General features: G+C 42.0%; 1 protein-coding gene across 5 annotated transcripts; it reads left to right on the forward strand.

The window, feature by feature from the left end:
* The first annotated feature begins 3,669 nt into the window (after positions 1-3,669).
* LOC146552899 (uncharacterized) lies at positions 3,670-26,293 on the forward strand. Of its 5 annotated transcripts, none has more exons than XM_085254129.1 (4): positions 3,670-3,823; positions 4,446-5,350; positions 7,309-7,421; positions 21,948-26,293. In XM_085254129.1, the coding sequence occupies exons 3-4, from the start codon at positions 7,322-7,324 to the stop codon at positions 25,655-25,657; spliced, it is 3,810 nt and encodes a 1,269-aa protein (XP_085110255.1). In that variant the 5' UTR covers positions 3,670-3,823; positions 4,446-5,350; positions 7,309-7,321; the 3' UTR covers positions 25,658-26,293. The 5 variants fall into 5 exon arrangements, with proteins under 5 accessions (XP_085110255.1, XP_085110256.1, XP_085110258.1 ...); XM_085254130.1 differs by having other exon boundaries at positions 4,446-4,530; XM_085254132.1 differs by lacking the exon at positions 7,309-7,421 and having other exon boundaries at positions 4,446-4,530.
* The last annotated feature ends 287 nt before the right edge of the window (positions 26,294-26,580 follow it).

Here is a 26,580-nt window from a genome sequence, read left to right on the forward strand (position 1 = left end):
GTTTATTTGAAGAGTTTCAGTCAGGTTTCAGAGCTCATCACAGCACAGAAACAGCTTTAGTGAAGGTTACAAATGATCTTCTTATGGCCTCTGACAGTGGACTCATCTCTGTGCTTGTCCTGCTAGACCTTAGTGCAGCGTTCGATACTGTCGACCATAATATCCTATTAGAGCGATTAGAACATGCTGTAGGTATTACAGGTACTGCACTGCAGTGGTTTGTATCATATCTATCTAATAGACTCCAGTTTGTGCATGTAAATGGAGAGTCCTCTTCACACACTGAGGTTAATTATGGAGTTCCACAGGGTTCAGTGCTAGGACCAATTCTGTTTACATTATACATGCTTCCCTTAGGCAGTATCATTAGAAGACATAGCATACATTTTCACTGCTATGCTGATGACACCCAGCTCTATCTGTCCATGAAGCCAGATGACACACACCAATGAGTTAAACTGCAGGAATGTCTTAAAGACAAAGACCTGGATGGCCGCTAACTTTCTGCTTCTTAATTCAGATCAAACTGAGGTTATTGTACTCGGCCCTGAAAATCTTAGATATATGGTATCTAAGCAGATTCTTACTCTGGATGGCATTACCTTGGCCTCCAGTAACGCTGTGAGGAACCTTGGAGTCATTTTTGACCAGGACATGTCCTTCAACGCACATATTAAACAAATATGTAAGACTGCTTTCTTCCATTTGTGCAACATCTCTAAAGTTAGAAATATCCTGGCTCAGAGTGACGCTGAAAAACTAGTTCATGCATTTATTACTTCCAGGCTGGACGACTGTAATTCATTATTATCAGGAAGTCCTAAAAACTCCCTGAAAAGCCTTCAGCTAATCCAAAATGCTGCAGCAAGAGTCCTGACAGGGACTAGAAAGAGAGAGCAGATTTCTCCTGTTTTGGCTTCCCTTCATTGGCTTCCTGTTAAATCCAGAATTCAAAATCCTGCTCCTCACATACAAGGTCTTAAATAATCAGGCCCCATCTTATCTTAATGACCTTGTAGTACCATATCACTAGGGATGGGTATTGATAAGATTTTAACGATTCCGATTCCATTTTCGATTCTGTTTAACGATTCGATTCTTTATCGATTCTCTTATCGATTCTTTTTTTTTTTTTAAAAAAGGAGAACACTAAGGTCGATTAGCTTAGAACTTTGTTTTATATCTTCTCTTTGAACAAGATAGAAATTTAGGAGTAACATGGCCTTACAAACCCAACAGTGAGATCTTAAGAGATCCAGCCTACGGCTCTTCAATGGGGTGTCACAGGGTCCCCAGGAAAAAAAATTGTAAATGTAAAATAATAAAATAAATATTCTTCTGTAGCAATAACAAAGGGTAACATAAATGATTCTGTAGCAATTACACAAGAATATCCAGTAATGTCCCTGCCTACAATTAAACACATTCACTTACCGAAAATCATCTGCTGTGGCAAATGGGTGCAAGCCTTTGACCACAAACTTAGTCACTGCTCGGTGACATTCGTCTATCCTGGCCTGAAAGGAGACGCTACCGGTAGACTGCAGCGAGAACTACCAGCGAGCGCCAGCCAGACTCTGTCTGTCTCTCTCATCATGGTCACCTACATGTACAGTAATGGCAGGTCTTGTAATAAGGCAGATCGCGCTAACATAATATGCACTGTTAGTTGATTATTTACCTGCCGCATTAACGGGAGAGGACGTGCAAACGTTAGCGCTGCTGCTGGGTTGAGAGTCACGAGTCCGGAGCGGAATTAAAAACACGTGTCATCGCGTGTTTTGTGAGCAAATGCTTTTGCATATTCATAGTGTTTCCTCCCTTAAATGAAATATCTACTTTGCAAGTTGCCCTGTTGTCATCGGTTCTCATAAAGTATAATCAAACTTTTGAGCGTTTGAGCCGCTTAGGCGCCGTGTTTCCTGCCAGGTAAATGACGCTCCGCAACGTGGTGACGTCATTCGGGGCGACTGGAATCGATAAGGGAATCATTTGCAAAAATGGCAAACGATTCCAAGGAATTGAAACAGTGGGAACCGGTTCTCAACAAGAACCGGTTTTCGATACCCATCCCTACATATCACCCTATTAGAGCACTTCGCTCTCGCTCTGCAGGCCTACTTGTTGTTCCTAGAGTATTTAAAAGTAGAATGGGAGGCAGAGCCTTCAGTTTTCAGGCCCCTCTTCTGTGGAACCAGCTTCCAGTTTGGATTCAGGAGACAGACACTATCTCTACTTTTAAGATTAGGCTTCAAACTTTCCTTTTTGCTAAAGCATATAGTTAGGGCTGGACCAGGTGACCCTAAATCCTCCCTTAGTTATGCTGCAATAGATGTAGGCTGCCGGGGGATTCCCATGATGCATTGAGTTTTTCCTTTCCAGTCACCTTTCTCACTCACTGTGTGTTAACAGACCTCTCTGCATTTAATCATATCTGTTATTAACCTCTGTCTCTCTTCCACAGCATGTCTTTATCCTGTTTTCCTTCTCTCACCCCAACCAATCACAGCAGATGCCCCCCCCCCCCCCTCCCTGAGCCTGGTTCTGCCGGAGGTTTCTTCCTGTTAAAAGGGAGTTTTTTCTTCCCACTGTCACCAAAGTGCTGCTCATAGGGGGTCATATGATTGCTGGGTTTTTCTCTGTATCTATTATTGTGCAATCTACTGTACATATAAAGGTACGCACTAAGTTACTATATGAAATAAAATACAGGGATGATTTCTCTAACATTACACACGCAGTACTACGATACTATTTTGTGTCAGAGGTTGCCTGTCAGTATATTTTAAAAGAGATAAACAACACACACCTTTTCCCTGCAAAACACGTTCTCCGTGTCCGTCTGCGCAACGGTTAAATCGTGCGCCCGAGGGCTTTTCCGTTGCTGGCTAGTTGGGGCACATACAATTATGCACCTGCAGCCTTTTGTGCTCCTGAAAAAAGGGGGCATAACAAGAATACTGACTAGTTGAGACAAAAAAGAAGGGCGCAACAACAAATAACTTGTGCACCTGGGAACTTTTGTGATCGAGGGAATTTAAAACATATAAACCAGCAGTTGAAAGACATGATGCTATCTAGTCGGGGACAAATAAAGAAGAGTGTCACAACGATAGTGGCTAGTTCAAACAATAAAGGTGTACTGCGATGGTTACACTCTCAACAATGAACTTTTCCATTCCTGGGTTATTTCAAAGAATAAAGCCTTTGGTTGAGACAAATGATGCCGTCTACATAGGGGGGCAAAATAAAGAAGGGCACCGCAGCACTGCTTGCTAGGTTTACACAATAGAGGGGTGCTGCTGTAACTGCGTTCTCAACAATTAACCTTTGCGCCTGCGGAGCTTTCCTGTTCCTGGGAATTAAAAACAATAAACCATTAGTTTGAAAGAAAGGTGTCATTGCGGCAGGGCTTTCGGCATAGTCAGGGATTTAGAAGTGTCACAACACTTTTTATTGTTTCTATTTGCGTTAAAAACTAGAAGGCTCTCTGTCCCTCTTGGATCACCATCTCAGTTCCAAAAATTCAGAATTTTCTGTTTATTTTTTGATGGGTTGGGTCTTACAGGGTTAATGATAGCACTAAATGTGACTGTAGAAAATTGTTTCACTTTCAAGCTTACATATTACATCTGTATCTCTTAGTTCCACCCATGTGCCATGAATTTTTCTTCTGCTTTCGTTTTGAAGATGACACGAGTAAGGAGGAAAAAAAGTAACATCAGAGCAGATAAAAATGGGGAGTGAGGACGTGACAGATAAAAGGAACCACAGCGTACAGTAGAGCAGAACTTGCGCTGTCTTTCTGATCAGAGAAGTTGCCGTAAGTAGTTAAATACTGAACTGTTTTTTCATCGTATTCATCTGTTGCTTTCAGTGGAACTAAGCTTTCCTAGTTTCTGGTTAAACTCATTTGTAATATTCCTGAAATCAAAAAGATGTTGACATTTATTAGTGTTTCTATGTTGCAGGACTAAATGTTAAATCTACACAAACACAGATGAAAGAAAATATTAGAGTGTATACATTCTGTGTTTAACCCATCACACTTTTAGAGTTAAATAAATTAAACTCCAAGCATGAAGTTGGAAAGGAATAGCAGCTTTTAGTTCTGCAAGATAGAGAATACTATTATGATTGTTTGCAGTTTTGATTTGCTTCTCCGATTGAAAAGTATGTTGACTTACTGCTGGCTGCATCACACACACACAGCTATGAAATAAATTCAAACAAGATATTTTGACTGACCAAATTTGATTCTTCTTACCCCATCCTACCAGGAGTCTATTGACAGCTTAATTTTAAAGGGATTTTTTTGTAATGTATTAATTATTCTTACAAAGTTAGTTCAGCCATATTAAAGCAGTTTAGAAGAGTTGTTTCATCATAAACATAATATATGTTTCATGTAGTTTTTTGTTGGCCCTTTTCTTTTTGTATTTTAGGAGTTTTTAAAAGACTGATCTGAATGTAAGCCAACAAATCATATCAACTCTGTGGCTAATGGCAAGGAGCCTAACAGCGTAAGAGGTGGGTTTTAATTAATTTCTATCTTTAAAGCCTTAACAAAAAATGTAGCGTCATGACAATGTAATATTTGTTATGTATAAACTCTGATGTGTGAAATGACAGCTGCAAATTTAAGACACTACTATTATTACCTCTTGTCCTGATTCTTATTTGAGGTGAGACATACGACTGAAGGTCCATAGTGTGTCAAAACAATGATTTTATTAAAACACATATATGTGGTGAAGATGGGCTCCACAAAACATCAGCCTCGATCTCCCCAGAACAAAAGATGGGGTGTGATATTTATACATATGATGACAAGTAATATGCGTCACCGCAGATGAAAAACAACAAACAAACAACATGCATGTTCCAGTAACTCTAGATAGGAGCTATTCTAAAAAAGAACAGTTACTTCCTGTACCACCCGCCAGATGCTTCCTGTTATTCTACTCTCTGGGCTTCAGAACAGAACATGAGCATGCCCTTTACAAGCAAAACAAGTCTACTATGTATGTGTGCAGGCAGATTTATGTGTGTCTTGACCTCAGTGTATGACCTCACTCAACAACAGGGCTTTCGGCATAGTCAGGGATTTAGAAGTGTCACAACACTTATTATTGTTTCTATTTGCGTTACAAACTAGAAGGCTCTCTGTCCCTCTTGGATCACCATTCCGAAAATTGAGATGTATAGTAACAGGGTTTTGTATCAGGGTTGCAAGACAGTGCTATCAATAGTGTTTTCTCAGGAAAAGAACCGTGGACAAATGAGTATAGTGCTAAATTTTGGCTTTGTCCTTGAACTCTTGCTTGAGTCTTTTCCTGCATGTTCAGAGGTAAGTCCCTTTCATTTTGGTAAATCCAAGAGGAACTGAACTGTGTTTTAGTTTAGTTTTTTTGTCACATTTTACCATAGAGCACATTAAAACATCTCAGCATTGTGCACAGTGTGATTTTCATGTAGTTTCATTCTCCCTTTGGCTTCTACCATCCATTTTGTCTTTAATTGAATCTTTCCATGAAATACACTTCAAGTGACAATGACTTTTCAAAAAACTTTTACTTTGAATGTTTTATTTTTTAAAAAGTGAAGTGTCTCCAGTGCACTCTGGTAACAGTATGAAATCCAGTTTTTCTTCTCTTTTTCCCCCCTTTTTTTCTTTTTTGTTTGTTTTTTTAAACCTGATTTTCTTCTCTCAATGCATCATATTTAAGGTGTAGCACCTGTGCTCTGATGGCATGCAATAAAGGCTACACTTCTGAGGAGACCAGGCCATAGAGTTTCTATATAATCAAAACCAGAAACTGAGATTTTAAAGGACTTTATATTGTACAGTCTACGTCATTTGCAACAGCAACTGTATATATAAAAATATGAAAGATACGTTTCTTGCTTAGTCAGTCTAGTTCTGCTTTTGTCCCTAAAATAAACACGTATCAACTGACCTGACCTTTGCATCATTAAACCTAAATCTGAAAGTGAAACAATAGCTTATATTTGAACAGTGATGTTTATAGCGACCATAAAGACCAACGTTCTTTTACACACGTATCAGAGTTCATGTTGACCCTATGCATAAATGTTTTCAGCAAAAATGTTCAGTAAAATAAATCTTTACATCAAAGTAATGGATTTAAAGTTGCAGTCTTAACCTGAACCCCATTAATTTTCAATAAATATATCTTGCACATCTTTGGCTTGTGGAAAATGCCAAATAACTTTAAATGCATTATATTATAGACAGAAGTAGTATTTTTGTCCTTATGCAGATCATGTGATTTCTGTGAACTCAGCTTGATCTTCCTCTGTGGTGCCTCCCAAGTAAAGCTAAAGGGGCGGGTCTTTCTCACAGAGTATATAATGTCTGAAACAATAGCACTCCCTCAGAAGTTCATATATATATCAGCTGTAAGTACAGCAATATTGTTTTGATATTCTCCTGCATGCATTATTGTTTGTCTTGGATAAATAATTAGATTTATGTAGGTGGCTGTTATTTACCTGTATTTTCTTTTTCTTTTTGTTATTATTTAGACAAAGATTTTGGATATACTTTAAATGTTTTTTGTTTTATTTTGTTTCTTAAATTAGCCAATAGTGAATGCTGTGTGTAACTTAAAGGTTAAATCTCTAGTAATCTCTTGGAAACGATGGACCCTACATTTTGACTCTTGCTGAGGTTTTTGTGTGTCAGTTCAGGGGCTTCTGTCTTTTACCCACTGAGCTGCTGAAACTGATAACACAGACCTTCATGAAATGGCTTTCATGAAGGTCTGTGTTACATAGAAAAAAAGACATGGAATGTATTTGTATGTATATGTACAAAGAATGGAGCTTACCTTTGGTCTATCTTACATTTTATCTCTTACATGTGTAACTTGTAAAATGTAATTCACGAACCAAATCTGTTTTTGTTTTGTAATAATAGAATTTGGCAATGTGAAATATTCAAAAGTTACTCCATCTTATTTATTCGAGATGAATTATTAAGTCCGTAAATCCAGAATGAGGCCAAATACCTTCATAGGAAATTTAAAGACAAGATCAGAAAAAAAATACAAATATGAAAGTGTGATTAATACTAATTATTGCTCCATGACAGCCCTGGTATTTTGGATACTGTCACACAGAACCAGTCTATAAATAACTGTACTTCTGTTTTTCCTGCTGTAATATACCAAGGGCCTATTCTGAGTGGCTGGGATGTATACATGCCACGCTTAACATTTTGAACAGCAGGAGAATAAAAACTGAACTATTATCAAACTAACCCAGAGTGTCTCTGTTGTCTAGTCTAGACAAAGAGATGGACACTGAAGCCAGCAGAATGATGGAAATTGCGGTGCTTGGCCGCCCATTCAGCCTTGGGATGCTGTATGACTGCCGCCAGGATGTAGTCATACCTGGTAAGGATTCACAAGTATTAACTAAATTTAACTGAACCATAAGCCACATTTACATCACCTCTCTAAATAAGCAACTTCCCCCTTTGGATAAATCAAATATTTATTCTGGCTCATTCAGTCTGAAATCAGCCAATTTTTAGACCATTTTCTGCTCGAACATTGGCACAAAGTTTGAATATATATGAGTCGTACGAAATTTAAGCTTCATCTATCAACTGCTTTTCAAATATATATATATTTTTTTAATGGTCCGTCGACCTTCTTTCAAAACATTTTTGTTCAGGAGTGAGGGAAGAGGGATACGAGTAGTGATGGTCCGCTTGAAGCTGAAGCTCCGGTGCGTGTGTCAAAAAAATCAACACACTGCTTCAGACTGTGTCGAAGCTTGATTCGTTTGGCCAGAGTCACGTGATCAGTGACGTCCGAAGCTTCATTTAGAACCTAACTGCTTCGGTATCTGATTCAATGGTTTATAAGCAGGTGAACCATTCGCGGGATTTGTGGAGTGTTTTGATGGTTACAGATAGCAAACCACTGATATTTCTATTGAGAGATTTGGAGCCAGCGAGGAATAGAGGAGGTTCTGTTGTGTGGGAGTATTTTTAGTTGATTTTGGTCAATCGGGTGGGTTTTCCAGCTTTGTGTTCTTGTTGTTTGCTTTTGTTTTGTGCGTGTTTATTTTATCTGACAACGGGAAAAACTTCAAATGTCAAAAATCTGCTTTTCATAATATAAATATCATTAAATAACTTTAGAAAGACTTCTATTTGACTCTTTACATTTAATGTTATGAAAATATATATTTTATGTTTTAAATAATTTTAAACACTTAGTCTGCAAAATGTGCAGGAATTTAATTTATTTATTATCTTCAGCTGATAGTTGGTGGGGCCCAGGTAGACTCTATAACTGCATCTCTACCAGTTTCTCTGCACTCCAGCCTCCTCTGTTCCATGTGAAGGGATTTTCCTTAAGGCAGGAGAAATTATCTCCACGAAAAGGAACAGTTTCGGCCATTGCACACTAGAACAAATTCTCTTTTTAAATAAAAATGGAAAAGGGTATACCTTAAATGCATCATGTTTTTAATTTGCAAGTTCATAAGCATTTTCCCTTTCCAGTTCACAATCAGTTCTACTCCCAGGTCAAAAATATGTATAGGCAAATTTCCCTAATGTAATATTATTTATATCTAGTGATTAACTGCATAAGTACATGGAGGCGGGACCTCACACCAGAAGCATACCCCATAATGTGTTGTACATTATTATATGTAATGTGGTATTTTTCAATTACTGTATTTACCAACATCAATAAGTCACAAGCAAAGAAAGACCACACCATGGTGCATGTTTAAAGAAGGAAAGCTTACTGGTCAAAATTATTTATTAAAGTAATAAACAACATTTTTGTCACCCCAAAAAATACATGTTTAAAGCAACACAACAGTGGCCCAATATCAGACAGAATTCCACTCAGAGTGGGCAATCATTACGAAGCAGTTGGTTTTCTTTTGTGGATTCAAGCTGCTCTTCATATTTTTGGCCACCAGATGTCACCAGAGAGGACTGTGTCGAAAAGCTCCGAGTAATGAACCGTTTTTCACTACAAGCTTCAATGCTTCAGAAAGCTTCATTTGGCCATCACTAGGTACAAGATTGACAGACCGATTAGGGCCATGGAAAACAAGTGGATGAATGCATGGACTAATTAATGACAAAGATTCAAGATTCAAAGTGTTTATTGTCATGTGTACAGTAGAAATTTAGTAGCATTTCTCTGTGCAATGAAATTCTTCCTTTGTTTCTGTGGAACGCCAGTGTTTGTGGTAATGCTGACTGAAGTCCTGTTGCTAATTGTTACAGCCCTTGCTGGGCCTCCTGAAACTACCCTTGTGTGGGTGTGATTTTCTCTCTCCGCATCCTCCTCTCTTTCTCACTCTTTTCTCTCCCCAGGACACAGCTGCTGTTCATTGGTCTCATTCACCACCTGGGCCCAGTCAGCAATCACCTCTCTGAGGTCATATAAGCTGGGGATGAACTGGATGAGAGAGGGTGGTTTTCTCTGGTGTCTCCGCTTTGTGTTCTAGGTGTGTGATTGTCCTGCCCTCCAGCTGGTTCATCCCTTGAGCCGTAGTCTCGAGATCCACCGTAATTTTTGTAGCTACCACGGTCACCACCTCCCATACCAGGAGGTCCGCCTCTTCCACCACGATTGTTTCCATCACTGTGGTCATACCCACCACGGTCATACCCACCGCCACCTCTGCAGCCCCCTCCTTCTGAACGGTCTCCATAGTCACGCCCAAACCTCCCACCCTGATCACCACCTTCATTCCATCGTCCATATCCACCACCACCACTACTACCTTCTCCTCCATATTCACCGCTGCCACCACCCTGGCCACTGTATCCGCTACTACCACCACCGCCCTGTCCCTGTCCATAACTGTCTCCACCTTGCCCCTGACCACTGTAGGAGCCTTGCTGTCCGTAGGAGGGCTTGTCACCATACCCAGAGGACTCTTGTCGATAGTTATAGCTCAGTTGCTGAGACTGGCCATAATTTTCTTGCTGTCCATAGCCACCATAATTCTGTCGTCCATAGGAGCTGCCACTATTTCCTCCTCCACGGTCATCCCCGCAGAAACTTCCACGCCCTCTAAAGCCACCGCCTCTGTCACCTCCATATCCTGGTTTGGGTGCACCACACTTGTTACACTCCTGCCGCTGGGCAAAATTCATGTTGCCGCAAGAGCTGTTGGGACAAGGCCAGTCTCCTCCCTTAATGTCAAAGTTGGGTCCACCACCATTAATCCGTTAATTACTGGGTAGTCTCTGAGTGAGTTGGCAGAGGGGTGTGGTTGTGTCTTAATTAGGGTGTTATTTCTAACCCTTCTCCGGCCCCTAAAATGGATGATACAGCTATTAGCGCACAGGTGTCTAGAGGCTCATTTGTGAGCAATAACATCCACCTGGTTCCAGTTATCTGTGAGTCCAGTGTTCATAGCTTCTTCAGTGTGTTTGAAAGCATAGCAACTGCATTACAGTGGCCTCAAGACGTGTGGGGGTGACATTGCTGTGTAAATTGACAGGTAAGGCCCAGGAAGCTTGTTTCAGTCCGTCTAGGGACAACTTCCTAGCTTATGAAAAGATTAAAAGTGCTGCAAGCCTACGAACTTTTATCTGAAGCCTTTAGGCAGCATTTTCAAGGTTTGGAGTTGGCACAGGGTCAGTCCTACCTTGACTTTGCTATCACCTTTTTGATAGGTGGTGCTCTGCAAGCCAGGTTAATGATTTGGGGTCATTACGTGAGCTTGTGCTGGTAGAGGACTTCAAGAACGCAGTGCCTGAGTGTATTGCTCTGTTTGTTTAAGTGAACAGAGGGTTTCCACTTTACAGCAAACTGCCAACATGGCAGATGAGTTTACTCTGACTCATAAAGCAAATGCTGTAGGACATGATATCCCTCTGCGCCATAGTACCTCTTGGAGAGGTACGAGTGGGCCAGCTAACAAGGCTAATGCAGTTGTGGTTTCAAGATCCAAAGCAAAGCTGTGTTTCTTCTGCCACAAACCTGGCCACCTCGTTGCTAACTGTTTGAAGCCCACTCAAAGCATAAAGAGCCAGCAACGCGGTTTTTCCAATAAAACTAGAATAAGAAAAAGGTTACAACAACAAAGAACACAACACACCACGAGGAGGGACTGTCTCACCCTGTCACTAGCAGAAGCTAGCTTTACTGTGTTGAGGCCCACACTACTCACGTGAAGCTACACTGCATCCACAACTCTACACCTCCACACCACAGGCAGGACACTCACACACCTAGAACACAAAGCAGAGACACCAGAGTAAACCACCCTCTCTCATCTAGTTCATCCCCAGCTTATATGACCTCAGAGATGATTGCTGACTGGGCCCAGGTGGTAAACGAGAATGAGGACAATGAACAACAGCTGTGTCCTGGGGAGAGAAAAGAGTGAGAAAGAGAGGGTGGAGCAAGAGAGGAGGAGGTGGAGAGAGAACACCACACCCACACAAGGGTAGTTTCAGGAGGCCCAGCTAGGGCTGTAACACTAATCCTGACAGACTGAAGCCTGCCAGTCAAAAAGTTCTGTAGCCAGTCACAAAGGGTGGGGTGCAGGCCAGGTGTAGACAGTTTGTGAAGGATGACTGTGTTGAAGGTGGCGCTGTAGTCAACAAAGAGTACCCTGATGTAGGAGTCATTATGGGTGGCGCTGTCACTTGGTGTTCGCTCGCTCTGCGGTAGAGTATCACTTCCTGTTCCTGCTCAAACACAGTGGTGTTTCTGAGTAGCTTATTTGCTTAGCAATTTAATTAACAACTTTTAAATACATTCTTCTTTCATAGTATAATCTTCACGTGCTTCATCCGAAGCACACTTTCTGTGTACTCACTACCTAATTTATAGCCAAAGTATTCACTCACTGTCTCTGTACTGTCTCGCTAGCTTAGCTTAGCTCGTAGCCAACTCGTTAGCACCATGGCTACTTCACCTGTCCCTCCTGCACTTTCTTGCTCATTGTGTCAGATGTTTAGTTACTCCTCGGCCTCCTTTAGCAGTAATGATATCTGTAACAAATGTAGCATATTTGCAGCGCTGGAGGCCAGGATTACTGAATTGGAGACTCGGCTTCGCACCCTTCATTCACCCGTAGCTAGCCAGGCCCCTGTAGCTGGTGCAGCCGAAGATAGCGTAGGCCCTGCTAGCTGTTCCCCGGCAGACCCCAAGCAGCTGGAGAAAGAGGGGGGCTGGGTCACGGTGAGGAGGAAGCATAGTCCTAAACAGAAGCCCCAGGTACACCACCAACCCGTTCATGTGTCTAACCATTTTTCCCCACTCGGCGACACACCCGCCAGGTGTCAAACTCTGGTAATTGGCGATTCTGTTCTCAGACATGTGAAGCTAGAGACACCGGCAACCATAGTCAATTGTCTTCCAGGGGCCAGAGCAGGCGACATTGAAGGAAATTTAAAACTGCTGGCTAAGGGTAAACGTAAATTCAGTAAAATCATAATTCACGTCGGCAGTAATGACACCCGGTTACGCCAATCGGAGGTCACTAAAATCAATATTGAATCGTGTGCAACTTTGCTAAAACAATGTCGGACTCTGTAGTTTTCTCTGGTCCCCTCCCCAATCAGACCAGGAGTGACATGTTTAGCCGCATGTTCTCCTTAAATTGCTGGCTGTCTGAGTGGTGTCCCAGAAACGATGTGGGCTTCATAGATAATTGGCAAACCTTCTGGAGGAAACCTGGTCTTGTTAAGAGAGACGGCATCCATCCCACTTTGGATGGAGCAGCTCTCATTTCTAGAAATATGGACAAATTTATTAAACCCCCATAATATGACTATCCAGAGTTGGGACCAGGAAGCAGAGTTGCAGTCTTACACGCCTCTCTGCAGCTTCTCTCCTCCTGCTACCCCCCCAAAAACCCATCTCCACAGAGACTGTGTCAGCTTCCAAACAGACAAAAAACAAACTAAAAACCAGCAACAAACAACTTAAACATAAACAATTACAAAGAAAGAACAATACAGTATCCACATCTGAACCAAAGAGTAAAACAGTGAAATGTGGATTATTAAATATTAGGTCTCTCTCCTCCAAGTCTCTGTTAGTACATGACTTAATAATTGATCAACAAATTGATTTACTCTGCCTTACATAAACCTGGTTGCAGCAGGATGATTATGTTAGTTTAAATGAATCAACACCCCCGAGTCATTCTAACTACCAGAAATCTCGAAGCACAGGCCGAGTGGGCGGTGTGGCAGCAATTTTTCACACCAGCCTATTACTTAATGAAAGACTAAGACAGACTTTTAATTCATTTGAAAGCCTGATGCTTAACATTGTCCACCCCAGCTGTGAAACTCAGAAACCAGTCTTACTTGTTATCATCTATCGTCCACCTGGGCCTTACACAGAGTTTCTGTCTGATTTCTCAGACTTTATATCTAATTTAGTTCTGAGCTCAGATAAAATAATTATTGTGGGTGATTTTAACATCCATGTAGATGCTAAAAATGACAGCCTCAACATGGCATTTAATCTGTTATTAGACTCAATTGGTTTCTCTCAAAATGTAAAAGAATCCACCCACCACTTTAATCACACTCTAGATCTTGTTTTAACATATGGCATAGAAACTGAACATTTAACAGTGTTTCCTGAAAACCCTCTCCTGTCTGATCATTTCCTGATAACATTTACATTTACAATAATTGATTACACAGCAGTGGAGAGTAGACTTTATCAAAGTAGATGTCTTTCTGAAAGCGCTGTAACTAAGTTTAAGAATATAATCCACCCACTGTTATCATCTTCAATGCCCTGTACCAACATAGAGCAGAGCAGCTATCTGAACGCTACCCCAACAGAGGTCGATTATCTTGTTAATAATTTCACCTCCTCACTACGTACGACTCTGGATACTGTAGCTCCTGTGAAAACTAAGGTCTCTAATCAGAAGTACCTGACTCTGTGGTATAATTCTCAAACACGTACCCTAAAGCAGATGACTCGTAATCTGGAGAGGAAATGGCGTGTCACAAATCTAGAGGATCATCATTTAGCCTGGAGAAATAGTTTGCTGCTTTATAAGAAAGCCCTCCGCAAAGCCAGAACATCTTACTATTCATCACTGATTGAAGAAAATAAGAACAACCCCAGGTTTCTCTTCAGCACTGTAGCCAGGCTGACAAAAAGTCAGAGCTCTTTTGAGCCAACCATCCCTTTAACATTAACTAGTAATGACTTCATGAACTTCTTCAAATAAAATTTTTATCATTAGAGAAAAAATTACCAATAATCATCCCACAGATGTAATATTATCTACAGCTACTCTTAGTACCATTGATGTTAAGTTAGACTCTTTTTCTCTAATTGATCTTTCTGAGTTAACTTCAATAATTACTTCCTCCAAACCATCAACGTGTCTTTTAGACCCCATTCCTACAAAACTGCTCAAAGAAGTCCTGCCATTAATTAATTCTTCGATCTTAAATATGATCAACCTATCTCTAATAATCAGCTATGTACCACAGGCCTTCAAGCTGGCTGTAGTTAAACCTTTACTCAAAAAGCATCTCTAGACCCAGCAGTCTTAGCTAATTATAGGCCAATCTCCAACCTTCCTTTCATATCAAAAATCCTTGAAAGAGTAGTTGTCAAACAGCTAACAGATCATCTGCAGAGGAATGGTTTATTTGAAGAGTTTCAGTCAGGTTTCAGAGCTCATCACAGCACAGAAACAGCTTTAGTGAAGGTTACAAATGATCTTCTTATGGCCTCTGACAGTGGACTCATCTCTGTGCTTGTCCTGCTAGTTTTCAGATCTTGCCGCAGATTCTCGATTGGATTTAGATCTGGACTTTGTCTTGGCCATTCTAACACATGGATATGTTTTGTTTTAAACCGTTCCATTGTTGCCCTGGCTTTATGTTTAGGGTCGTTGTCCTGCTGGAAGCTGAAGCTCCGCCCCAGTCTCAAGTCTTTTGCAGACTCCAAGAGGTTTTCTTCCAAGGTTGCCCTGTATTTGGCTCCATCCATCTTCCCATCAACTCTGACCAGCTTCCCTGTCCCTGCTGAAGAGAAGCACCCCCAGAGCATGATGCTGCCACCACCATATCTGACAGTGGGGATGGTGTGTTCAGAGTGATGTGCAGTGTTAGTTTTCCACACACAGCGTTTTGCATTTTGGTCTCATCTGACCAGAGCAGCTTCTTCACATGTTTGCTGTGTCCCCCACATGGCTTGTGGCAAACTGCAAACGGGACTTCTTATGGTTTTCTGTTAACAATGGCTTTCTTCTTGCCACTCTTCCATAAAGGCCAACTTTGTGCAGTGCACGACTAATAGTTGTCCTGTGGACAGATTCCCCCACCTGAGCTGTAGATCTCTGCAGCTTGTCCAGAGTCACCATGGGCCTCGTGGCTGCATTTCTGATCAGCGCTCTCCTTGTTCGGCCTGTGAGTTTAGGTGGACGGCCTTGTCTTGGTAGGTTTACGGTTGTGCCATACTCCTTCTATTTATAAATGATCGCTTGAACAGTGCTCCGTGGGATGTTCAAGGCTTGGCAAATCTTAAACAAATAAAACTACAGTCAGACATTTTTTGGCAGTTACAGACTGACTCAATATTAATTTTGGTGACCTTCAATTAAGCCAAATAGGTTTCATTACTGCCAATGTGAATTGTGATTTCACCAAATCTACATTTATCCTTAGCCAGTAGTTTCAGGTTCTTTCAATGTTGCCTGCTCTGGCCCCTCCGTGTGGTTCACAAACTACTGTTAAATATCCCAGTTCTTTGATCTTTGGGCTGAAGGAAGAACAACGCTCGGTGTATAAATGCTCCATCAACAATCTCTTTATTCCATACAATTCTCATTATTCCATACAACTAGATGGGAGATGTGGACAGGAGGGTGTCCGCCAGATATCAAAGTGTTTGACCGTTTCTCACATTCTTATAGCTTTGGCCCCCCTTCCACAGTCATAAAACCTAAACATCCACATTCTTTCTCTCTCTCAGTGAGCCTAAGTTATGACCTTGGCGTCCTGTGCAGTATGTTCTGTTCTTTCTAATCAGACAAATAAGGCCATGATTCTCTGCAAACAGTATTTCTTATGAATCAGCAGTATAATGCATCATAAACAATGTAATTCATTCACAATAAATCAGCAGTCTAATGTAATACAAATCATTAGACTGTGACAACTAATAGTTGTCACCTTCTTCTAAGTCAGGAGTATAATGCAACCTAAAACTACATAATGATTTCACAATCTTTAATTAGAGGTATAACATGGCATAAGATAGTATAATAATCTCACACTACATTTCAGTTTCAAAGGTTCAAGGTTCAAGGTTCTTTATTTGTCACATGCATAGTTATACAAGTATAACACACAGTGAAATGTGGCCTGACACGCTCCTCGACATGTGCAAAAATTTGGGGGGTTGTAGAGGAAGAACATTATAAATATATATATATAGTATATACACTGGGTGAATGTGCAGTAGTAGCAGCAAGCAGGTGAATTCTGTACATTAATATGAATAGACATCTGACTATTTTACAGGATAGACAATATAAACATATTTAAAATTAAAGGAATTTGGAATGTACATTGTGCCTTGGTTTAGTGTCTGGAAGAGAGTCCTGTCTCAGTCAATTATAGATGATGTGAGAGGGCGGGTGTGTGTGTTTAGGGCACGGATGGCTTGGGGATAGAAGCTCCTCTTGAGTCTCTCTGTCCTTGCCCGGAAGATGCGGAACCTTCTACCAGATTGCAGAAGTTGGAACAGTTTGTTGCCAGGATGGGACGGGTCCTTCAGTATCTGCGCTGCTCTAGTCCAGCATCTCCTGGTGTAGGTGTCCTGAAGCGGGGGGAGAGCAATCCTGCAGCAGCGTTCTGCTGTACGGATCACTCTCTGGAGAGCTTTTTGGTCCTTCACACAGCTGTTCCCAAACCACGATGTCATGTTCTGTGTGAGGATGCTCTCCACAGCGCCTGTATAGAAAATCCTGAGGATCTTTGGAGAGACCCTGAACTTCCTCAGTTGTCGAAGGTGATACAGGCGCTGCCTAGCCTTTTTGGTCTGGACCTGAATATGGGCAGCCCATGTCAGGTCTGAGGAGATGTGGACACCAAGATACTTGAAGGACTGCACCCTCTCCACTGGAGCTCCATTGATGATAATGGGCTTGTAGTCTCTGTGCTGACCCCTTCTGAAGTCCACCACCAGCTCCTTGGTCTGGCTGACGTTGAGCTGGAGGTGGTTGTCCTGGCACCACGATGCCAGATTCTTCACTTCATCCATGTAGGCCGCCTCATCGTTGTTGGAGATGGCACCCAACACCACTGTGTCGTCAGCAAACTTCACAATGGTGTAGGAGCCATGGGTGGCCACACAGTCTGAAGTGTAGAGGGAGTAGAGCAGTGGCGAGAGGACACATCCCTGAGGTGCTCCTGTGTTGATGGTGATGCTGTTGGAGAAGCACCTGCCCACCCTCACCACCTGAGTTCTGCCAGTGAGGAAGTCCAACACCCATGCACACAGACGGCTGTTAAGTCCCAGATCCCTGAGCTTTGTGAACAGTCTGCAGGGCACTATTGTGTTAAACGCTGAACTGTAATCAACAAACAGCATTTGCACATAGTTACCCTGTTTCTTGTCCACGTGGCTGAGAGTGGTGTGTAGGACGTGGGCGATGGCATCCTCTGTGGATCTGTTGGATCGGTAGGCGAACTGCAGCGGATCTGTGGTGTCTGGGATGGAGGAGGAGATGATGTTCTTCAGCAGCCTCTCAAACACCTTCATTACTACCGAGGTCAGTGCAACTGGCCGGTAATCGTTCAGGGATGAGGGTTTGCTGTTCTTGGGCACAGGGATGATGGTGGATCTTTTGAAGCATGTGGGGACCACAGACTTCGCCAGGGACTCGTTGAAGATGTAAGTGAACACACCTGCTAGCTGGTCAGCACAGCAGCGCAGCAGACGGCCGGTGATGCCATCTGGCCCCGCCGCTTTCCTTGTGTTCACTCTCCTCAGTGCCGCTCGGACGTCATGCTCCGCGATGCTGGTCACCGGTCTCTCGCTGATGACGTCACTGTCCTCGGTACCGGCGTTTTTTACTAAACTACTAAAAAAGTAGTCCTAGAGCAGGAGTGGGCAACTCCAGGCCTCGAGAGCCGGTGTCCTGCAGATTTTAGAGGTGTCCTTGATCCATCACAGCTGATTCAAATGGCTAAATTGCATCCTCAACATGTCTTGTAGTTCTCCAGAAGCCAGGTAATGAACTAATCATTTGATTCGGGTGTGTTGACCCAGGGTGATATCTAAAACCTGCAGGACACTGGCCTTTAAGGCCTGGAGTTGCCCATCCCTGTCCTATAGTATCACCACAACCTCTTGTGTCTCCTAATGACTGTAGATACAGGTTGTTGCTTAACAAGACAAGCATACTTTGATGTCAGTAGATCTAGTTGATGATCAGATTTACAAATCGGTTGGGGTGAGGGCAGTGGCACTGTATAAATTTGCTTATGGCAGGTGTAGTGCTCTGGTGGTACAACTGACATACTGTTGAAAAGTTGGTAATCGGGGGCTGGAGGGGCTCTGTGAGGAAGGACAAAAACAAATTGAACCAAAACAATTTGACAAAAAATTTGACAAAAAAATTGAACCAAATCAAAAAAGCAGATCCATCTGTAAGTACATTTCATTAAAGGTAGAATTTCAGAGGAATATTATGGAACTTAGAACTTTTATTTTCATTGTACAGTTGCTTGCACAGTGAAATTAGGGTAGCAACACCACAAAGGTGCGAAAGTAAAGAAAACAATATATAAGAAAAGGAAAAAAAAAACATTATAAGAACACTATATACACGATGTTTGGGTTACAGGAAACATTTTTTTGGGGGGGGGGGGGGGTGTACAAGGGCATCGTAATAAAATATAGTAAATAAAAAATAAGGGTGGAAGGGCTATGGTGGTTAAGGATAGGGATGGAAATTGCACATCTGCTGAAATATTGCACAAGAACAAAATATTGCATGGAGAAAAAAAATGTCAGCAACATAATAAATGGCAAATAGCAGGGTCAGAATGATTGTATGGGAGAGATCTGCTCCCACTCTTAACTTGCATTTATGGTTCTGATATCCCACGGATAGAAGCTGTTCTTTAGTCTATTGGTTTCACACCTGATGGAACTGAACCTTTTTCCAGAGGGCAGGATGTTGAATAGATGGTGGCTTGGATGGAGGTGGTCTTTTATATTTGCCCTGACTCTAGAGAGGCATCTAGAGCTGGCAATGGAGTCCAGGGAGGAGAGTGGACAGCCAATCACCTTCTCTGCAGTTCTGATGACTCTCTAGAGTCTCCTCTTATCAGCTGTTGTGCAACCAGCGTACCACACGGGGATGGTGTGCACCAGCACACTCTTAATTGTTGCTTGATAGAAGGACACTAGTAGGTCAGTCTGCAGCCTGTTCTATCTTAGAACCCTAAAGAAATGGAGGCTCTGCTGGGATTTCGTCACCAAGGCTGATGTGTTTGTACTTCAGGATAGGTCCTCAGAAATGTGGGTACAGAGGAACTTAAAGGAGGACACCCGCTCCACAAAGTTGCCTTATATAGAGGGGGGAGAGGGATCAGTTTTTGTCTTGTGCAAGTCTATGACCACTTCCTTGGTTTTCCTGGTGTTGAGGGTCAGGTTATTGTGGTCACACCATTCTGTCAGACATTGGATATCATCTATGTAAGCGGTGTCATCATCGTTGGTGATGAGTGCTGTCTGCAAATCTGATGATGCGTGGGGGTGCAGTCGCTGGTGTAGATGCAGCATAAGAGAGAACTCAGCACACATGCCTGCGGTGAGCCAGTGCTCAGTGACAGGGAGGATGATCTCCGGTTGCCAACCTTGACAGATTATGATCGGTCTGTAAGAAAGTTTTTGATCCATCCACATGTAGCGGGGAAAGAAGTCCAGGTTTACCAGCTTGGCTATAAGGATGTCTGGGACGATGGTTTTAAAAGACAAGCTGAAATCAATGAAGAGCATCCTTACTGAAGTCCCAGGATTCTCCAGGTGATGCAGAGCAGAGTGGAGGGCAGTGGAAATTGCATCCTGCCTTATAGGCAAACTGGTGGGGGTCAAAGCTGGGTGGGTGGCAGTCCTTTATGTGCTATAGGAAGCTGCTTCTCAAAGCACTTAGCAACCACTGGAGTCAGTGCAATGGGTCTGTAATCATTGAGGCCACTGATGGTGGTGGACTTGGGGACTGGGACTATTGCTGCTCATTTCAGTGAGGGACAGTGGCATGTAACAGTGAGAGGTTGAATAGCCTGGTGAACACAGGAGCCAGCTGGTCGGGAGCAGGCTTTGAGCACGCTCCCAGGTATTCCCTGTAGGGCCTGTGGCTTCTCTCTCATATTAACTGCTCTAAACACATTGCAAACCCGGTGTTCTTGGAGAGTAAATGTGTGTGGGCTGTGCTCAGAGGAGGCTATGGGCAGGGTAGTGTGCATCGTAGGGGTGTCTACAGTTCTCCCAAAGCAGGCGAAGAAGTGGTTAAATTCCTCTGCCAATGACATGTCCATGTTATCTGTATTTGTCCTGTTACCTGCGGAGTTGGTGATGTGTTTCTGGCCCTCCCATACCTTTTTAGGGTTGTTATCTGAGATTTGTGTGCACAGTTGCAGACTTGTCTTTTACAATGCCTGAACCTTACTTGTCATCCAGGGTTTACAGTTGGGGTAGGCCCGGACCCACATGTTGAACAAATTTAGGTAGCACAGTCACAGTTCTTAAGCATGCTTTGTTGAAGTCCCCTACGATTATGTGTACTCCTTCTGGATATGTCCGTTGCTGTTCAGAGATCAAGTCATGCAGGTAGGCAAAAGCTGAGCTAACATTTGCATCTGGTGGTATATAGACTGCTGTTATTAGCACTGCGGGAAGTTCTCTGGGGAAATAGAAAGGTCTGCACATGACAGCCATTGCCTCTATGTCCGGGGAACAGACTATGATGATGATCTTAGTGTTTGTGCACCAGTTGTTATCTGTGTAAATGCTTTTGCACAAACTCTGCTTTTCCCTGCTGTAGCCATTCAGTCGCTGAGGTGCATTGTGCAGCCTGCTAGTTTCATGTCTCTGTGACGACCAAGAAACAACAGTTGTGGACGAGTGGCTGTGCAGCGAGAAGAAGGTTCAGTTCGTCTATTTTGTTGACGACCGACCATGGTTGGTCAAGAAGATGCTGAGAAGCAGTGGTGTAAAAGGCTGCTTCTTTAGCCTGGCTAGCAGGCCTGACCGGCAGCCCTGCTTTTGTTTGCGTTCCTTCCACCGGTTCCTTTGCTTGGCAGAGCCGATAACAATCCACGGAGCACCCAATGTTCTCCAGGGAGATGCTGTTGATCCGCTGATAATCACTAGTAACAGGGATCTGGCTGTTATATCTGATGTTTTGCTATGCAATAATGAAAAGAAAAGAAAAAGAAAAAGAAGAGCACCCAAGTGGGGAGCCTGGAGCCACTGCAGCTGTGCACGCCACTATCTTTCCGCCAAAGTATAGAAAGTATATATATAAGTTGCCAGAATTCCTGGTGTTAGTAAAGACAAAAGCAGTTATTCAGTACAAATGTACTGACTCTTTTTTTTTTTTTTTTTTTTTTAATTAGGTCAAGGGGGGGGGGGGGGTGAAAATTTTTTGAAATGTAAAAGTAAAACATCATAGTTTAAATGTAATGTACAGACTTAAATTTCTTTTTGACAATGAATGTAATTTATGGGCTGGATTCAAATTGTCAGTGGGCTCTGAGTTAGAAACATACACTTATGGGATGTTGTGGAAGTCTTTAACTAATTTAACTGATAATGCTTTCACTATAAAACGCAGAGGACTTTTTAGACAGGCAGTTGTTACTTGTATTTTTGTTTCTATCTATTTTCGCCAAAAATAAATGGTAACATATTTTACAGGAATGACACTGTGGGACTGTAATGACCTGGAAAAAGATAGACGAGAACAAGAACAACCTAACACTGAATCTGAAATAGTTGCATCTGAATCAATTGAGGACAAATCTTCAGCATTAAATGTTGAAGCATCCCTGAAGGCAAGTTTCTTGGGAGGACTGGTTGAGGTTGGAGGATCAGCCAAATATCTCAATGATCACAAAACATCCAAATACCAGGCCAGAGTGACACTGAACTACAAAACTACAACAAAGTTCCAGGAACTGTCAATGAATCACCTTGGAAGAGGCAACGTAAAACATCCCTATGTTTTTGAGCAAGGAATAGCAACACATGTGGTCACAGGTATCCTTTATGGGGCTCAAGCTTTCTTTGTGTTTGACCGTGAGGTTTCTAAAGGGGAAACTCATCAAGACATCCAGGGCAGCTTGAAGGTGATGATCAAGAAGATCCCCTTGCTTTCCATAGAGGGTGAAGGTTCCCTGAAAATGGAAGATAAGGACAAAAACAGTGTTGAGAAATTCTCCTGCAGATTCTATGGAGACTTTTGCCTTCAGAAACCTCCAACAACATTTCAGGAAGCTGTAGAAGTCTACAAAAGCCTTCCAACATTACTAGGAACCAATGGCGAAAAGGCTGTACCAATGAAGGTCTGGCTGTTACCTTTGACCAGTTTAGATTCTTGTGCTGCTAAACTCGTCCGTCAGATAAGTATAAGACTAGTTCAGGAATCACAGAGCGTCCTGGAGGACTTCAGTGAACTGGAAACGAGGTGTAACGATGCACTGAGAACTTCCACTGTCCAACAGTTCCCACAGATTAGCAAAAAACTGAAAAGTTTTAAAGAAATGTGTTCAGAGTTCAAACTGGGATTTCAGCGAATGTTAGCGAAGAGACTACCATCAATCAGAGGAGGAGGAGAAGAGGAGGCTGAACTCGCTGAGATCCTGAAGAAGAGACATTCTTCACCTTTCAACAGCAAAAACCTGACTGAGTGGATGGACTGTAAAGAGAGAGAAATCAGTATCTTAAAGTCTTTCACCAACATGATGAAAAACACCAAGACTGTCCCATCTCAGAATAATCTACATGAGGAACTTCTCAGTGTAGAGCATGGCCTGTGTTTTGTTTTCACCTCACTGGGGAAGGATGAACCATACCTCTCAGCTTTATCAAACTACCTGAGAGAAACAACCAAAACAGACGTTCACGTTTATCATACTTACAATGTAGAGAAGGAACAATGGTACCTTTCAAAAGAAGTAGCAGATGATATGAGGAAGAAAGCAAAACTCTTCAGTGATTTTGCAGAGGCCAACAAGGAAAACAAGAACATTAAGTTCCTGACAGTGGGGTTAACTAATGAAACTCAGAAAAGTTCCAGCATCTACCTTTATGAAGGTGGATTTACTGTCAGTGAGAACTTTGAGCCTCCTTCAAAGCCTGAAACTGTGACTGCAGCTGACATAAACCACAACAGTGTGACACTGAAGATTTCTCCACCCAGATTTGGAGCAGAGAACATCACCTCCTACTCTGTTGAGTACTGTGTCAGTGGAGAGGATGGATGGCAGCAGAAGACAGAAGCAAAGGCTGAAGAAGTCACAGTGAGAGATCTGAAGCCAAACACAGAGTATGTGTTCAGATGCAGAGCAGTGACCTCAGCAGGTGTCGGACCAGCTAATGTAATCAGTGATGCCATTAAAACTTTACCCTGCAGCCCTCCTGGAAATCCTCAAGCTCAGCCATATTCAAGTGAGATATCAGTTAGCTGGGAGAAGCCTGTTGAGCTTGGAGAGGATGTCCAGATATTGAGTTACATAGTGGAATACGCAAAAGCAGATAGCAGCTCAACAATAAATGACCTCGAGTGGAATCAAGCAATTTCAGGAGGTGAGAAGGCCATCATTTCAGGGCTTCAGTCAGAGACACAATATGCAGTCAGGGTCAGATGTGACTGTGGTGTAGATGGAAGAAGCAAGGAAAGCATCATTGTTAATGTCTGCACAACAAAGCGTGAATTTGCACGTCTGGCTGAGTACCTAAAACATATCAGCAAGAAAAGAAACTCAAAGCTGCTCTCAGTTTACAAACTGCCCCTGGAAGAAGAAGATATGGACATTGATGGATGTCGGAGGTATATCTTTGGCAAAGAAAGCATGAGGCAGAATCGCACAATAATGCTTCTTGGAGCAACAGGATCAGGAAAGTCTACTCTCATCAATGGAATGATCAACTACATTGTTGGTGTAGAGTGGAACGACGGTTTCAGATTTAAGTTAGTTGATGAGGATCCAACCAGTTCACAAGCTCACAGTCAGACATCTGAAGTCACTGTGTATGAAATCCACCACCAGGAAGGCTTTAAAATCCCGTTCTCCATGACCATTGTTGACACTCCAGGTTTTGGAGATACAAGAGGAGTAGCAAGAGACAAGGAGATCACAGAGCAAATCCGCAGGCTTTTCACCTCTCCTAATGGAGTCAGTGAGATTGATGCAGTGTGTTTTGTTACTCAGGCCTCTCTTGCACGACTAACAGCAACACAGAGATATGTGTTTGACTCGGTGCTCTCCATTTTTGGCAAAGATGTGGCAGAGAACATTGAAATGCTGGTGACTTTTGCTGATGGCAAAGAACCACCAGTTCTTGAGGCAATAAGCGTTTCTGCAGTCCCGTGTCCAAAAAATGAGTTAGGGCTTCCGGTTCACTTCAAGTTCAATAACTCAGCATTATTTGCAGACAACAGATGCAACAGAGACTGTGAAGAGGATTTTGATGAAGATGATGCCAGCTTTGATGAAATGTTTTGGAAGATGGGAGCCAAAAGTATGGAGAAGTTCTTCACTGCTTTGGGTAAAATGGAAACCAAAAGCTTACTAATGACCAAAGAAGTCTTAAAGGAGCGCAAACAGCTTGAAACAGCCATTGAAGGTTTGCAGCCACAAGTTAGAACTGGATTAGCAAAGCTTGAAGAAATTAAGACAACCAAAGAAAAGATCAAAGAGTATGAAGCAGTCATAACTTCAAATGAAAACTTTGAGATTGAGGTGGATGTTATTAAACCAGTCCAAAAACCAATCACAGAGAAAGGAGCATTCATCACCAACTGCCAGAAATGTTCAATAACATGTCACTACCCATGTGCAATAGCACAAGATAGTGAGAAACGTGGCTGTGCATCAATGAATAAGAACGGGATGTGCACTGTCTGTCCTGGAAAATGCATTTGGAGTGTGCATTTCAATCAGACATACAGCTGGGAGTATGTTCAAGTGAAAGAGAAGCAGACAGTGCAAGAGCTGAAAAGCAGGTATGAAACAGCTAATAAAGAAAAGATGACTGTTCAGGAACTGATTGAGAGGCAGGAAGAAGAGATTGTTCACCTTCAGGACACGATGGTGTCCCTCATGGATCAGTCAGCTCAGTGTATAACTCGACTGCAAGAGATCAGCCTGAGGCCAAACCCTCTGACCACCCCAGAGTACATTGACATGATGATTGAGGGAGAAAGATCAGAGGCCAAAGAGGGTTACCAGGCTCGAATCAAATCTTTGGAGGCAATGAAGGAGAGGGCAAATCTTATCTCCAAGGTAACGCGACGAGACAAACTTGCAAAAACGGAGGAGGAATTATCCGAGGAAAGAAAGGAGAAGAAGGAAAAGAAAGGCTTCTTTAAGAAATTTCTAAATCACATTGGATTGTCAGGTTAATATTACGAAGGTCTACAGATATGTTGGAGGTGTTATGAGGATTAAACAATTTAAAGCAGCTTTATAAAACGTGCTAAGCATGTAAAATAAAAAGAGGCCAAGCTATAGTTGATGCTAAAACTATAGTTTACAATGCTGAATAAACTTTCTCTTCAAGTTGTTATCTGTTTCATTGTAATCTCCCAACAATTATTAAATTAAACCAGAATCTATTAGCAGATTGTTTCTTGTCTATGTGGAAAATTTTCTTTTTAACATGTTTAATGATCTCTGACAGCTGGACCACTGCTGTCAGATGTTTTTTATTTTTATTATTAAAAAAAAACAGTAGAATAACTTTTTGTCTTAATTACAGGTCATTCCTGTTTTGGTAGCTTGATGTATTTAAGATCACCATGGTAACAGATGTCGAAATAACAGCTGTTAATAGTCCATCATTTAACAGTTGTAGTTTAATGCAGTGTCTGTAACTCTCAGCCTGTTGACACTACAGCATGGTTTTTCTTGTGATTCATTCCTTTTGTTTTTTGTTCCAATGTGATTTGGAAAAACGTGTCTAGAAATGCTCGTTAAAAAATCACATTTACATTTGAATGTTAGGATGTCTGAGATGTGACATTAAATGATTATCCTGGATTCTTTCTGTTTCAAGCTCTTTATTAATTTCTCTGTTTTAGCTTCACTTGGACTGAATTAATGAACTGTAGGTGATGTGACTGTCATTGAAGATGAAGTACTTTTCTTTGCATATTTATCATTATTTTTATTATTATTAGATCTAATGTAGACCATGACATACTTTAACAATGATTATCAGTACATAACTGGAACAAAACATCCACACAAAGTCTTTGTTTTGAAACTGCGCGAGCATTGACAGAGCTGATTATGACGTAGCTGCCATAGAAAATGCCTGATTATTA

Source organism: Mchenga conophoros, linkage group LG18 (genome assembly GCF_057382185.1).
Source record: "Mchenga conophoros isolate Kocher_MC1m ecotype Shallow Benthic linkage group LG18, M_conophoros_male_GT1.1, whole genome shotgun sequence".
Lineage (NCBI taxonomy): Eukaryota > Metazoa > Chordata > Actinopteri > Cichliformes > Cichlidae > Mchenga > Mchenga conophoros.